At 43.7% G+C, this 14,796-nt stretch overlaps 2 protein-coding genes across 7 annotated transcripts in view; one reads left to right on the top strand and one right to left on the bottom strand.

Moving 5' to 3' along the window:
- CENPP (centromere protein P) overlaps positions 1–14,796 on the top strand; it is a 252,206-nt gene that overhangs the window by 149,286 nt on the left and 88,124 nt on the right. The window lies entirely within an intron of this gene.
- Positions 3,145–14,796, bottom strand: part of ECM2 (extracellular matrix protein 2) — a 46,223-nt gene continuing 34,571 nt past the window's right edge. For all 4 annotated transcript variants that reach the window (XM_070050223.1, XM_051859164.2, XM_002708225.5 and 1 more), the window contains 4 exons: positions 11,220–11,377; positions 8,567–8,706; positions 7,011–7,337; positions 3,145–4,039 (listed from right to left, as the gene is read on the bottom strand). In XM_070050223.1, coding sequence (XP_069906324.1) covers positions 3,871–4,039; positions 7,011–7,337; positions 8,567–8,706; positions 11,220–11,377 — 794 coding nt within the window. In that variant the 3' untranslated portion in view covers positions 3,145–3,870. The remainder of the gene's footprint in view (positions 4,040–7,010; positions 7,338–8,566; positions 8,707–11,219; positions 11,378–14,796) is intronic.

The following is a 14,796-nucleotide window of genomic DNA, read 5'->3' as shown; positions in this document are numbered from 1 at the left end:
ATTTTCAGATTTCTGAGGTCTCTCCGTACTGTCTTTCACAAGAGGCTGGACCAGTTTACATTCCTGCCAACCGTGGATTAAGGTACCAGGCTGCATCTTTTTTTTAAGAATTATTTGCTTATTTGAAAGGCAGAGTTACAGAGAGGCAGAGGGAGAGACAGAGGGAGAGGTGTTCATCTGATGGTTCACTCCCCAGATGGCTGCAACGGCTGAAGCTGGGCCGATCCAAAGCCAGGAGCCAGGAGCTTCTTCCAGGGCTCCCACACAAATGCTGGGGCCCAAGCATTTGGGCCATATCTGCTGCTTTCCCAGGCCATAGCAGAGAGCTGGATCAGAAGTAGAGCAGCTGGGACTCAAACCAGAGCCCATATGGGATGCTAGTACTGTAGGCAGCAGCTTTACCCACTACACCACAGCGCTGGCCCCAGGCTGCATCTTAACCACTATGTCAAACACTTGTCTTAATAATGTTAACGTCCACTTGGAGCAATTTTTGCTCTTATCCAGGTTAGACAGGGGCAGGAAGATTGTGCTCCTGTATTCAGCACCCCTGTGAGTAACTCTTGTGCACAAAATGGAGGGGTCCAAGAATGGACTGTCTGTTTTACAAACATTTTGGTGAAACAAGATACACCTCTGTAATTAGTCACTGTACAACACCCACATCCACAAAGAAATAATCAATACCTGACTAATAATACCAGATGCCTAATCAGTATCAGTCTAATAATACCAGATAGATAATCAATACAGACCTAACTAATAATAATTAATATAGAGCTAACTTTTTAAGATTTTTATTTATTTATTTATTTATTTGAAAGAGAGAGAGAGAGGTCTTCCATCCGCTGATTCACTCCCCAAATGGCTACAACAGCAAGGGCTAGGCCAGGCCAAAGCCAGGAACCAGGAACTTATTCCAGGTCTCCCACATGCATGGCAAGGGTCCAGGGACTTGGACCATCCTCCTCTCCTTTCCCAGGCACATTAACAGGGAGCTGAATCGGAAATGGAGCAGCTGGAATTTGCACCAGCACCCATATGGGATGCCGCCACTGCAGGTGGCAGCTTAGCCCACTATGCAGAACTGCCCCCAAGCTAACTATCTCTTAGTAGATAATCAATACAGATCCATCCCAGAGCATGTAACAGACACCTGAGGAGCTGGACTCCTAGGTGTGACTCATCCTGTGTTTGGAAGGTACTGAGAGATCCAAGGCTCCATGGCAAATATCTTTGGTCCTCTCTTGAAGTGGAGGTTCAGTGCCTGTTAAGGTGTGGTTTGGCTGCTGTTATCTCTGTTACCCCTTCAGCTGTCCCTGCGCATGGTTTCTGCTTCCAACTCTATTCTCTCCCATCTGTACTGCCCCCCTTCCCCATGACATCACCCCAGACTCACCTGTTCACTCACAGGTGTATCCTTTCTAACTGCATGTGAGATCCTTTCTCTTCTGTGCTCCTTACCTGGCCGACAGCTGTCCCCTGAGCTGCTTTTGTAGTGTGGATTCCCACTCTATTGCTTTCCGTTTCTTTCTTTCTCCCCCCCCCCCTTTTTTTTTTGACAGGCAGAGTGGACAATGAGAGAGAGAGAGAGAGAGAGACAGAGAGAAAGGTCTTCCTTTACTGTTGGTTCACCCTCCAATGGCTGCTGCGACTGGTGCACGGTGCTGATCCAAAGCCGGGAGCCAGGTGCTTCTCCTGGTCTCCCATGCGGGTGCAGGGCCCAAGCACTTGGGCCATCCTCCACTGCATTCCTGGGCCACAGCAGAGAGCTGGCCTGGAAGAGGGGCAACCAGGACTAGAACCTGGTATGCCGGTGCTGCAAGGCAGAGGATTAGCCTATTGAGCCGCGGCGCCGGCCTCCACATGGGTTCTTGTTTAATGGATGTGTAACATTATCTTCTTGTTTTTACCTGTTTCTTAAATTCAGCCTGGCCTGTTTACATTAGTAAGGTTCCTGCATTCCTAAACTGATTATGAATCTCAACTTTTCATTTCCGTAAAGTTCTGTTTCTTTCTATTTTTTTAAAATTTATTTATTTGTTTATGTGAGAGGCAGAGTTACAAAGAGAGAGGCCTTCCATTGCTTGTTTACTCCCCAGAAGGCTGCAATGACTAGAGCTTGGCTGATCCAAAGCCAGGAGCCCAGAGCTTCTTCCAGGTCTCCTACATAGGTGCAGAGGCCCAAGAATAGGGGCCATCTTCCACTGCGTTCCCAATCCATTAGCAAGGAGCTGGATCGGATATGTAGAAGCTGGTACTCAAACCTGCGCCCATATGGGATGTCGGCACTGCAGGTCGAAGCTTAACCTATGCCACAGCACCAGCCCATATAAAGTTCTATTTCTAGTCATAACCATTCAATTCTGTATCTATTCCTTGTCCTTGAATCTCACATTCATCTTCATATTATCCTCTTTTTTAAGATTTATTTATTTTATTTGAAAGGCAGAGTTACAGAGAGACAGAGGCAGAGAGAGAGGTCTTCCATCTGCTGGTTCACTCCCCAAATGACTGCAACTGCTGGAGCCAGGCCGATCTGAAGCCAGTATTCAGAAGCTTCTTCCAGGTCTCCCACACGGGTGCAGGGGCCCAAGGACTTGGGTCATCTTATTCAGCTTTCCCAGACTATAGCAGAGAGCTGTATCAGAAGTGGAACACCGGGACTTGAACCGGCACCTGTTTGAGATGCCGGCACTACAGGTGGTGGTTTTACCCGCTATGCCACAGTGCCTGGTCCCATATTATTCTTGTTCATTTTGTAGTCTCAGAATCCTAAGTGTTAAGAAAGGAGCCCAGAAATAACATTAGCTCAAATGGGGTAAGTCACATTTCCACATCTTTAATTTACCCATGTGATCAGTGGTGGCTGGATATGCTGATTTCGCTCAGCTTTGCACAAAGTATTAGTGATAATGACTACACTCACCATATTTTCCAAAATGATTTATGTTCTTCTCTGAATCCTATAACTGTCCTATAAAATGGGACAAGAGAGTTCTTAGAGTGGTACAGGAACTATCAAAAGATTAAGTAACTAGACCCTGAAAATTGGAGAAATCTGCCCACAGACGAAGATAGGAACTTCATAAGAAGCCAGCATAGTTTTTTGTTATCAATTGAGTTAGCAATACAAAGATATGATCATTATTCAATAAAGATTTTAATGTGTCATTTGGTAGTGCCAATACATAGAAAAAACTAATGCCTTTGTGTTGATTAAAATGAATAAAAAGATGTATTACTGCAAATTAGGGCAGAAGAAATAAATGCTAATTATGACCACTGTATCAGGAATTTCCAAAAATTCATGCACTAGGTTTACATTAACAGGATCACAATATGAATAGTTTAATTTGTATTTTTAACTACTGCTTTCCATAATGTATTTATCTTGAATAAAAAAATGAGAGATCTTAAAATACTGTTTATTTAAAATACATTGACAATTTAGGAAGATCTTTTTTTATTTTATTTTTACAAAACTTAAAAAATAATATAGAATATATATATACCTTTCTGCTAGCTTACCTTAATATTAATAGTGTTCATAACCACAGTGCAATGATAAAGCTAGGAAATTAACATTGCAGTAATATTTAACTTCACACAGGAAGTTTCGGCAATCACAGAGGATGTACTTATTCATTCCAGATTCTCCTGGTTAATATCAGATGGCTGAATGGGGAAACTGAGCATTTTTACATCCACTAAAATGCCTAGATGTAAATTTTTGGTTGTTTGTCATTGGGTTGGCAAATTAATTTGACCAGCAATGTGATACTTGAGGCTATGTCTCTCATTAATGACAAATGATACTACTGCAGATATATGAGTAAAATTTATAAATGGTGATGGGGAAACTTGAAATTATTTTACTTTTTGTGGTTTAAGAACAATACTTGAATATGATCTTATGCATGAAAATGCATAGGATGGTATTTCTCTAGTTTTGATATAATTGTTTTCAAGGTGAAGATGTTCCAGCATTGAGTCACCATCTTCCTCAGCAATGCAAACTTGTTCCGGAAGAATATTCCTAAGGAAAGATAGACATGAAAAGTCACAAATGGTCCGTGTAATGCTGAGCCTTCATAATATAAGAGTTAGGTTTTACATTTGTTAATAGATCCTTATATCCTACACCAGAATACATTTCAGCTATGTCTAGGGTCTAAATGTGAAAAGTGAAGCTGTAGGGGCCAGTGTCGGGGCATAGTGAGTTAAGCCAGTGCCTGCAATGCTGGTATCCCATATGGGTGCCAGTTTGAGTTCTAGCTGCTCCTCTTCCAATCTAGCTCCCTGCTCATATGCCTGGGAAAGCAGTGGAAGACAGCCCAAGTCCTTGGGCCTCTGCACCCATGTGGGAGACCTGGAACAAGCTCCTGACTCCTGGCTTCAGTCTGGCCCAGCCCCAGCTGTTGCAGCCATTTGGAGCATGAACCAGTGGATAGATTTCTCTCTGTGTCAATTCCCCTCTCTGTGTAACTCTGCCTTTTAAATAAATAAGTAAATCTTTGTTTTGAAAAATGAAGCTGTAAATGCACTAGAATAGGGAATGAAACTATCTTGTAAGTAGGGAGAGTCTTCCTATTTATGACTTGGAAGCCAGACACTCTGCTATGGTTGGATGTGGCTTCTTCAAGGGTTCACATGCTGGAGTCTTGGCCCCCAGTATGGTGACTGAGAGGTAGGGGGCATCTCAAAGAGGGGTGGCCTAGTCTGACATAATTAAGTCATTAAAGGCACTGCCCATAGAAGGGATTAACGCTAATCTCTGGGAATGAGTTAGTTCCCAAGACAGTGAGATGTTACGAAGAGAACAAGATTAGCCCTTCCTTTTTTTCAAGGAGTTTAACAAGGAGTTAGGTAAATATGCTGTTAAATTTGAGTTGAGAATGTCAGTATGAACTCATACTTTTATTTTTTCAGAATATGTTTTCCTGGCAGTCCGCTGAAAGTCCTTGAAACAACAGCAACACAATTTATTGGTTTTTAAATTTTTTTATTATGTTATTTATTTGAAAGACAGGGGCAGCATTGTGGCGCAGTGGGTTGGGCTGCCACCTGTGATGCCAGCATCCCATAAGGGCGCCAGTGAATCCCAGTTGCTCCATTTCTAATCCAGCTCCCTGCTAGTGTGCCTGGGAAAAAAGCAGAGGATGGTCTACAAACTGAGCCGTGCACCCACACTGGAGACCTGGATGAAGTGCCAGTCTCCTGGCTTCAAACTGGCCCAGCCTCAGCCATTGCAGCCATTTAGGGAGTGAACAAACAGGCTCGCTCGCCCTCCCTCCCTCCCTCTCTCTCTCTGAAACTCTATCTTTCAAATAAATATTAAAAAACAAAAAAGTATAAAGATCAGGAATCCCCATCCACTTCACAGATGCCTGCAACAGCCAGGGCTGAGCTAGTGTGAAGCCAGGAGCCAGGAACTCAATCTGGGTCTCCCACAAGGAGTGTCGTTGACTCAATTACTTGAGCCATCACTGTTGCTCTCCTGTATTATCAGGAATCTAGAATTAGAAGTAGTGCAGGGACTCAAACCCTGTACTATGATTTGGGAATGCAAACGTCTCAACTAGAGTTGTAATTTCCACACCAACCACCTGCCCAAGCACCACAAACAAAGGAGCATGTCCATTGACCACTTGGGGCTGTGGACACAACTCTCCAAGTAAGGAGCAGGCTCTTTGAACAAAGCTTTATAGGAAGGAAAGCAAAAGATGGACATGGAGTCTCAAAAGCAAGGGCTTTCCTTTTATTATTTATTTATTTATTTATTTATTTATTTATTTTTGCATTGCAGCTGGTGGCTTGACCCACTGTGCCACAAAATCAGCCCCTAGTTTGAGGCTTTACAGATGGGGAAGAGCAAGATGCACAGCCCTTAGGGACAGAGCCACCTCCAGTGGTGACACACCAACAAATGCAGTGTCCTGGGTCATCCCAGACACTTCTGCCATTGGGCAGTGGTGGTGATGAGGCACCAGGAAACTGGGCATCCCTTGGGACCAGTGTTGTGGCTGTCCCTGAGATTCTGGCATCCCATATGAGTGCCAGTACAATTCCTGGCTGCTCCAGTTCCAATGCACCTGGGAAAGCAGTAGACCCAAGTGCTTGGGCCCCTACCACCCACGTGGGAAACCTAGGTGGAGTTCCAGGCTCCTAACTTTGGCCTGGTCTAGCCTGGACCATTGCAGACATTTGCAGGGTGAACTAGGAGATGAAAGATATTCTCCCTCCCTCCCATCCAAGTCTTCCACATAGTTGCAGGGACCTAAGCATTTGGGCTAATCTCTGCTGCTTTCCCAGGCTCATTAGCAGGGAGCTGGATTAGAAGTGGAGCAGCTGAACTTGAACCAGCACCCATATCATATTCTGGCACTGCAGGCAGTGGCTTAACTTGCTGTGCCACAGCACCAGCCCCCACGAAAATAAATTTTTTAAAAAGCAAACTAAGCATCCCAGATCATCTCAAGATACTCCTGCTGTTAAGCAGGGACAAAGATTCAGCAGGTCACTGAACACACAGAACTATGTGTTCCCAAGTGAGGAGAGTTGAGTCTCACTAAGTTTACTCAGAATTTTGTATTCAGAAAAAATCTAGCAAGGAGCAGCATTAATTTTAGCATATATTTTAAGTTTTGTGCACTTCAAGTCTGTTTCTTCAAAATTACTTATGAGGTACAAGTATTAGTATAATATGGTTAGCATTTGTAATCATTGTTTTAACCTGCCTCTAAGGTTGTATGTGTTATGTAATACTCAATTTTAAAATGTTTTTCTAGGAAATTTTGGAAACATTCAAAACTAGGGGAAAAAAAACACATGAGTCTTCATTTACCTATTACCCAGTTTCAACAATTATTAACATCTGTGAATATTGCGTGATCCATTCTCTTAGCACTTTTTTTCCTTAAAGCAAATCCTAGAGTTCATGTCATGGTGTTGACTCATGTATTTGTCAATCACAGTTTAAATTGATACTTGAAAAAGCCAGAATTTACCGTATCTTGTTGTTGTTGAGCCTCAGAAAATGTAGTGCTTTCATTTCTTGTATCCCCGGTGGTATGGATTTTAAATCATTGTGATCCAGAAATAACTCTCTTAGGGAATCATATGCCCCATAGAATGAGACTCTGTCAATGCCATCATCAGTAAGTTTGTTAAATGACAAATACAAGTATTCCAGGCCCGGCTCCATGTGACCAAACACATAGCCTGGGATCCGTTCAATCTGATTCCCCACGAGTACCAGGTGAAGTAGAGACTTGGGCAGGTGTCCAGGCACATGGTAGAGTTTGTTGTAAGACAGGTCAATGGATTCCAGGTTCCTGCAGTAGAGAAGTAAGCCAGGTTGGGAATCACAGCTCTCACCTTTGACAAGGCCAGTCTTGTTGGTTCATTTTGTCAACTCCTGACTTGAAGTAATGACTCTAGATACAGAGTTATGTGCCAGCCTAGGTCTGTCTAGCTCCAAGACCATGTTCTTGGCAGTGTCCTATACTAACCCAGCTGCATGAGTATGTTAGAGGGAACATCAGGCTCCAGGAGGGAAAATAACTGAGATACCTAGGGTACTAGGAAGGCCTACAGACATCCCAAAATATCTCTCTTGTGACTGTTGATTCAGAAACAAAACCTACATCAAACCATCTATCGCAGAAGTTGCCTCTGGTTCCAGAAGAAGATTTTATTTTTTGCTTATTTTATGTTTTCTCTCCATTTTTTGTTCCACATTGGATTTGGTGGCCTGGCAATTCTGGGACTTGGAGTAAGACTGAGGGATCTTGAAATGTTTGTTAATCAACCATGAGATCTGGGAATGTGGTGAGCTTCTGCCCATCTCTTCACCTGACTGGGGACTCACAAGGGACGGAGTTACCCTCCGGGTGGCCCCTTTACATCTTTGCTCATCTTATGTCTGAACAGCATCATCACAGGCTGCTCAGGTTCATCATTTCCGGTCGCACAGCCCAAATCCAGAATGTCTGCGGAACACACAGGGCTTGCCTCCAGCACCTCCCCTCCCACTGTCCAGGACGGTGGAGTCTATGAGCCGCCTGCTGTCAGGCCAGACCTTCACTCTTATTTTCTAGGACTTAAAGGAAGGGGTCTTTGGGGAAAAGGAAAGCAGAATGGTGTGGAAAGGCAGGCCACAGTTCTGAAGCCAGGTGCATCAACCTGAAGAGAAGGAGGACAGATCGTATCCTCAAAAGGTGCAGTGGACTACCTCATTTAAGCCTCCTGCCAACCTGTGAGTTGAGAGCAAACCTCAGGGTCATAGCCAGCCCAGCTATTGCACGTGGTAGGTGTCCCAGTGTCGTGCAGTCATACTGACAATGCACTGGTAACCAGGGTAATCCTAACACCAGTCACCGTTAACAGTTTTGGAGCTGTGCTAGGAAACCAAAGTTTGGAGTTGGGGTAAGGACTCATCAGGAAAGAGCCCTTGTCTGCAGGCCCTTCAATGCCTCACCACCTGCTCCACTTCTGATTTTCATACATTGTTTAGCAAAGGGAAGAAGTAGTCTAAGAAAATTAAATTGTAGCATGTACTTACTCTTGACTTATCCAAGCTAAAGGAGCAATTCTGTTTTCTTCTATTTTATTATAACGTAGGACAATAACACTGATCTTTCTGGTATGATTGAAACAAGTTTCACTTATTTCTTCAATTTGGTTATTTTCAAGATATAATTCCTAAAATTCAGAAAAAGCTTATTATTTTTCTTCCAGTGGTGATAGTTGATAAATGCATTCAGTTTCACAGAGGCTGAAAATGTTGTTGTGGGTAATACTTGTCATCTGAAGAGTCTTTTGGGGTTTTTTTGAGTGAGCTCATACTTTTAGGTCATCAGATTTTATAACTAATAAAATGAAGAGTATGATCTGTCACAATTATGGAATTAAATAAATTAATGTTCTTAGCTATGATACAGGATACAGCATACCATAATAAAGCCTATTTTATAAAGCCTGTTTGTTTAAATTATTTCATTTGGGCTTCAAAACTCTTGATTGTGCATAGAAACATTATCCCCTCTTGCCAGTGGAGAAACCAGGAAGGGTTACTGTCACCCAGCCTCAGGAGCCAGGGCAGCGTCTCACTATTCCATGCTGTCTGTCATTTTTTAGCCTTGTATTTCTTCTCTTAGACTTGTTTATATTGTAATTTATTTCATTTAATTTAATTAGTTTAAAGTAATTAAGGCCTTAATTTAAGAAAAGAAGGATGTTTCCTAGAACTGCTTATGAGTTTTGAATAGGTGGTTACCTTCAAGTTAAATTTAGTTGGCATTTGAGGAAGTTTTTCACTTAAAAAAAAAAAAAAGCCTAAATTCTCCTTGTTGTTTTATTGGAGTTTAGAAGTAGAATTGACATAAATCTTCAATTCTTGTTATATAAATTTTCCCTGTTTTGTCATTTAACTAGCTAATTATTAGAAATAGGTAAAGCAGTTTTTTAGTTTTTCCTTTTACCTTCATATGTATTTAGGGGGTGAGCTGGATTAGTGATCCCTAAATTTGATCATACATTTGAATCACCTTTTTAAAGTATGAATTCCAATTTGACTGTCCCCAGTAAGCAGCAAGTCTTGGCAGACCTGTCCATATGCTAAAAACCCTGCAGCTATAAAACGAACAGCATGAGGCAGTCTGCAGATGTGTGACTGAGGCAGGTGCACTGCATGGCTTCAGAAGGATTCATGCATGGCATGTGTCATGTGCCTACACACTGGTGTGTCCAGTGCTTTCTCCCTTTGGAGAAAGAGAAACTAGGGTGGGAAGTCCAGGCATGGGCTGGGTACATTGCACTGTATTAACCAAGTTTGTGTATGCATGTTTTACTGTGTGTGTGCATTATCTATGTATAATTTTATATATTATATTTTTAAACATTATAATTTCTGGCTTTGTCATCCAAAGAATTGTACATATCTGGGACAGATACAGGAATCGTCTGTATTTCTTAAGAACCAAGTTGATTCTGATGTGTCTAGCCAAGTGTTGGAAAATTGTAACATTATTTAACTCTTTTTATCTGGAAATAGGAAGAAGGGTGGTGACCCTCTTTTCTGATTTCCTGGGGCCACAGTCACGGAAGGCAAAGCTCCATCCTGATTTCTGGAAGCATGCCCCTATGATTGCTGAACATGATTGGAGTTCAGGCGAGGAGCCTGGGCCCTGTCCCAGAGTTTCCAGGGAACATAGACACTGATCCCATGTCCATGAGGCAGGAATGAGGAGTAGAGAGCCTTAGCGGCCAAAGACCACCTCTGCAAACCTGCAGCAGGGAGACCACTCTCCAGAGCTGGTAGAGCAGGACAGACCTGGAATCTGGAGCTGGTTAGAGCAGTCTTAGTAGGAATTGGCCAGAGTGACCCGCGGGGGCCCTCTTCCTGGTCTGCACTTGGGCATCTGTGCAGTTACTGGTCAGTGTCTATGCTTTGACCTGGGATGTGTGAAGAGGGTGGATGATTTTTTTTCACAGAATTTGTACTTGCTCTGTGATGAACTTCACTGTTCTGGTCTTCCAAGTCAGGTTATCTTTCAGAAGTTATGGTTTCTATTTAAATTCTCAATTCTCTTCCCCATTGCCCCCAAGGGCTGGTAGAAGTACCATTTTTCACTTTTCCAGGGTCTCTACTAGTAATTATACTTTAGAGTCATAATTTTGTATTATTTAAAAAAATAATGCTTGGACTGTAGTAAATTCTGTATGTAGAACAAGAACTGGCCGGCGCCGAGGCTCACTAGGCTAATCCTCCACCTTGCGGCGCCGGCACACCGGGTTCTAGTCCCGGTGCCAGATTCTGTCCCGGTTGCCCCTCTTCCAGGCCAGCTCTCTGCTGTGGCCCGGGAGTGCAGTGGAGGATGGCCCAAGTGCTTGGGCCCTGCACCCGCATGGGAGACCAGGAGAAGCACCTGGCTCCTGCCATCGGATCAGTGCGGTGCGCCGGCCGCAGTGTGCCGGCCGCGGCGGCCATTGGAGGGTGAACCAACGGCAAAAGGAAGACCTTTCTTTCTGTCTCTCTCACTATCCACTCTGTCTGTCAAAAAAAAAAAAAAAAAAAAAAAAAAAAAAAAAAAAAAAAACCAAGAACTCCATTGAATTTCATCATAATAGTCTTATAAGATGTTTTATTTGTTCTGTTGTAGTTTGCTGTATTTAATATTTACTACATTAAAACATCAGAAGAAAGATACTGGTACCTCAATAGAAGCTGGAAGACCCTGGGGTATAATTCTAAATTTATTTTTTCCCAGGCGCAGGTAGGATAGGCTCTTCAAAGGTTTAAAAGCCAAAGGATTGACGTTTATTTCACTAAGATTGTTTCCTTCCAATTCTAAGGTAACCAGTTGATTTAAGCCTATAAAAAATAAAATAATCAGATTATTTGGAAAATTGGAAAATCATGCAATTTCTCTAGCCTATCAAAATGTCATGTGAATTATTCAGTCTGTTTGGAAACTGCAAGTATAATTTCTTTGTTTCCATTTTGGATCTTTTTCCCAAATATATGCATATCCCAAGCCCAGATGCTCAATTCAGCCAGGCCTAAATGCACAGTTGGTGGAGAAGCCCTTTCAGAATGGCTATTATCCATGAGAGAGAGAGAGTAATAAATGCAAGGGGAACACTTACACACTGTCAGTGGGAATGTAAATTAATGCAGCTACTGTGGAAAACAGTATGGATATTTCTAGAAAGGCATGAAGGGAGGGAGGGAGGAAAGAAAGAAGAAAAGATATAAAAAGTCTACTACTGGGTATACCCTAAAGACATGAAATTTTATCAAAGAGATACTTGTTCAACCATATTTATATCAGTATGGTTCATAATAACCAAAATGTGGAACCAACCAAGGTATCCATCAGATGAATGCATAAAGAAAATGTGGCATAGGGCCGGCGCCGTGGCTCACTAGGCTAATCCTCCACCTTGCGGCGCTGGCACACCGGGTTCTAGTCCCGGTTGGGGCGCCGGATTCTGTCCCGGTTGTCCCTCTTCCAGGCCAGCTCTCTGCTATGGCCAGGGAGTGCAGTGGAGGATGGCCCAGGTGCTTGGGCCCTGCACCCCATGGGAGACCAGGAAAACACCTGGATCCTGGCTCCTGCCATCAGATCAGCGCGGTGCGCCGGCTGCAGCGGCGGCCATTGGAGGGTGAACCAACGGCAAAGGAAGACCTTTCTCTCTCTGTCTGTCTCTCTCACTGTCCACTCTGCCTGTCAAAAATAAAAAAAAAAAAATGTGGCATAAATACACACAATGGGATACTTTTCAGCTATAAGAAAGATTGAAATCCTATTATTTGCAGCAAAATGGATTGAAGTAGAGGATATCATGTTGAGTGAAATGAACCGACACAGAAAGACAAATGCTACATATTCCCCCTTATATGTGGGAGCTAAAATTTTTAAATCCTCATTATGAATGCAGAATGTTGATTCCTAGAGGTAGGAAAGATAAAGGGAGTTTGGATTACAAACATAGGAGAAGCTGAGTGTGGTTCATTAACTGGCAGTACTGTGAGATGTCAGTATGGGAGATGGAGTTGGAAAGTATATGAGAACTCTTAATACTACCTCACAATTTTGTTTTATAAATTGAAAACTATTCCAAAATAAAATGCTAAAATTTCATTTAAAAAAAGTAATCAGGGGCCAGCATTGTAGTGCAGCCAATAAAACCAGAATTGTGTCCCTGCTGCTCCACTTCCAGTTCAACTCCCTGCTAATGTACCTTGGAAGGCAGCGGAAGACGGCCCGCATGCTTGGGCTCCTGACACCCATGTGGGAGACCTGGATGAATCTCCTGGCTCCTGGCTTCAGCCTGGCCCAGGCACGGCCATTATGGCCATCTGGGGAATGAACCAGTAGATGGAAGATCTCTCTGCCTCTCCCTTCCTCTCTCTGTCGCTCTGACTTTCAAATAAATAATTTTTAAGTAATTATTGAAATGCCTTGTGGTAAAAATGTTTAGGGAATAGAAGTAAGAGAAAGGAAAAGGATGGGGAGGAGCTCAGGGAAGTCTCCACGGAGGCAGTGCTGGCCAAGCAGGAATTTACGATTCAAATGGGCATGAAGCAGAGAATCATGGACGGTCGCTGTAACATTTGCAAAGACCTGTGGGGATCAGGTGGCAGGAAGACAGGTGGGGACTTTGGTGCAGTGGAGCCTCCTTTTCCAGGACACTCTCGCTGGAAGACTCTCAGTCTCCGAGCAGGGGAGTTAGAAATAAAGATGAGCTGTGAGTTCCCTTCCTGGTTATTCAGTCATTGGCACAGAGTGCAGCCAGATGAAAGTTTGGAAAGAAAAAGGATCACAAATTCTCCATGTATTCAGACTTCTGAGCTACCAAGGAAGGCCTTTTTAAAAACAATTTTTTTCTATGCTGTTTAAACTGGCCTCAGGAGTAGTATCATCCAGGTCACCTGGAAGCTTCCCCCTGGAGCACCAGCCACCCAGAAGTGACGACACACAGAGGCATGTGAGGCAGAGGTTCAGGGCGCGGCTAACATTCCTGGAATAGCAGGTGTTTTCCTTCTGAGCCCATCACAGGCTTTCCACCAGCGCCATGGGCAACCAGTCCTGCTTTTCCAACAGCCAAGGTGGCTGTATCAGGAGTAGAAATACTCACACGAGCAGGGTGATTAAAACAAGGGAAAGCAGTGTAGTTTGTGGCACTTAAGTGCTGGGCTCTTAAGGGTAGAAAGATTTGGATAGAGGTGGGAGGGGCTCCTAGGCTAAATAGCCTGTGAATACAAGTAGGTATAATGCGGCTGGTTGTAGGGAGGAGTGCCCTGGGTTCTCTAGCATCAAGCAGAGGGTACATGACAAAAGCCACGTTGCACAAAGGTCATCTGTTGATGATTTTAGAATCAGTTGAAGGTCTGAATGACAGGAAATGAATGGGGGTGGGGTGGGAGGGCAGTCAGTAAGGTGCATTAAGAGTGATATTTCCTCGTATTCTATTATTTCCCAAACTAAAGGTGCTGAGTTTCTAGCGTATCACTCTAGTACATAGGTGAGGTTCTGAAAAGTAATAAAAGTTTTCCATTGGAAAGTAGAAAATAGAAGTGAACTGATGATCATCCCATAGCCTCTCAAGAGAGAGACATGGTACAAGTTGCTGATACTGTATCTTTGCTTGCAGTTATTCTTGTGTGTGTGTTGGAAATACATTGTGTCAGAGCAAGTTTCTGGTAGGTTAAACAGGTCATGTTGAAACCAGTGCTCAGGAAAGCAGAAAATAGGTCCAGAGAGTCCCTCACTGTGAGTGGTGCCAAGACAGGCTAGGGACATGGCGGCAGCCAGCTTCCCCTCCATCCCTTACTCTCCCTTTCATTCATTTCCTCTCCACAGCAGGTCTTTCCCTGCTCAGTGCGTGCACACATCTCAGATGGACTATGCACATGCTCCCGGGGGTAGACCACCTCCTCCACCGCTGCCTCTCAAGACATCTGATGCACTCTTGCCTGAGCTCCCAGGGCCTCCAGCATCAGCTTGTTGCCTTCCACTTTTCATGTGCTCTCTCCCTGGTGCCCTCCTCCTGCTTCCCTGGAACTACTAGCTGAAGGGCTGTGAAGGAGGAGCTGTCAGAAAGATGACAGGAGAGCAGCCATTGCTGGTGGTCAGACTTGGCCTGTGAGCCATGCTGGGCTCATTGCAACCTGCCTGACCAGTTACAGCCACAGGACCCCTGAGTTTGAGGCACCAGCTGCTGCCCCAGTCAAGAATCCTGTATCCAGGGGCCAGCACCACAACAAGACTAAGAACCCATCATTCC

This window comes from Oryctolagus cuniculus, chromosome 1, assembly GCF_964237555.1.
Source record: "Oryctolagus cuniculus chromosome 1, mOryCun1.1, whole genome shotgun sequence".
NCBI lineage: Eukaryota > Metazoa > Chordata > Mammalia > Lagomorpha > Leporidae > Oryctolagus > Oryctolagus cuniculus.
The sequence above is the reverse complement of the archived record's forward strand: the minus strand, read 5'-3'. Positions and strand labels throughout refer to the sequence as shown.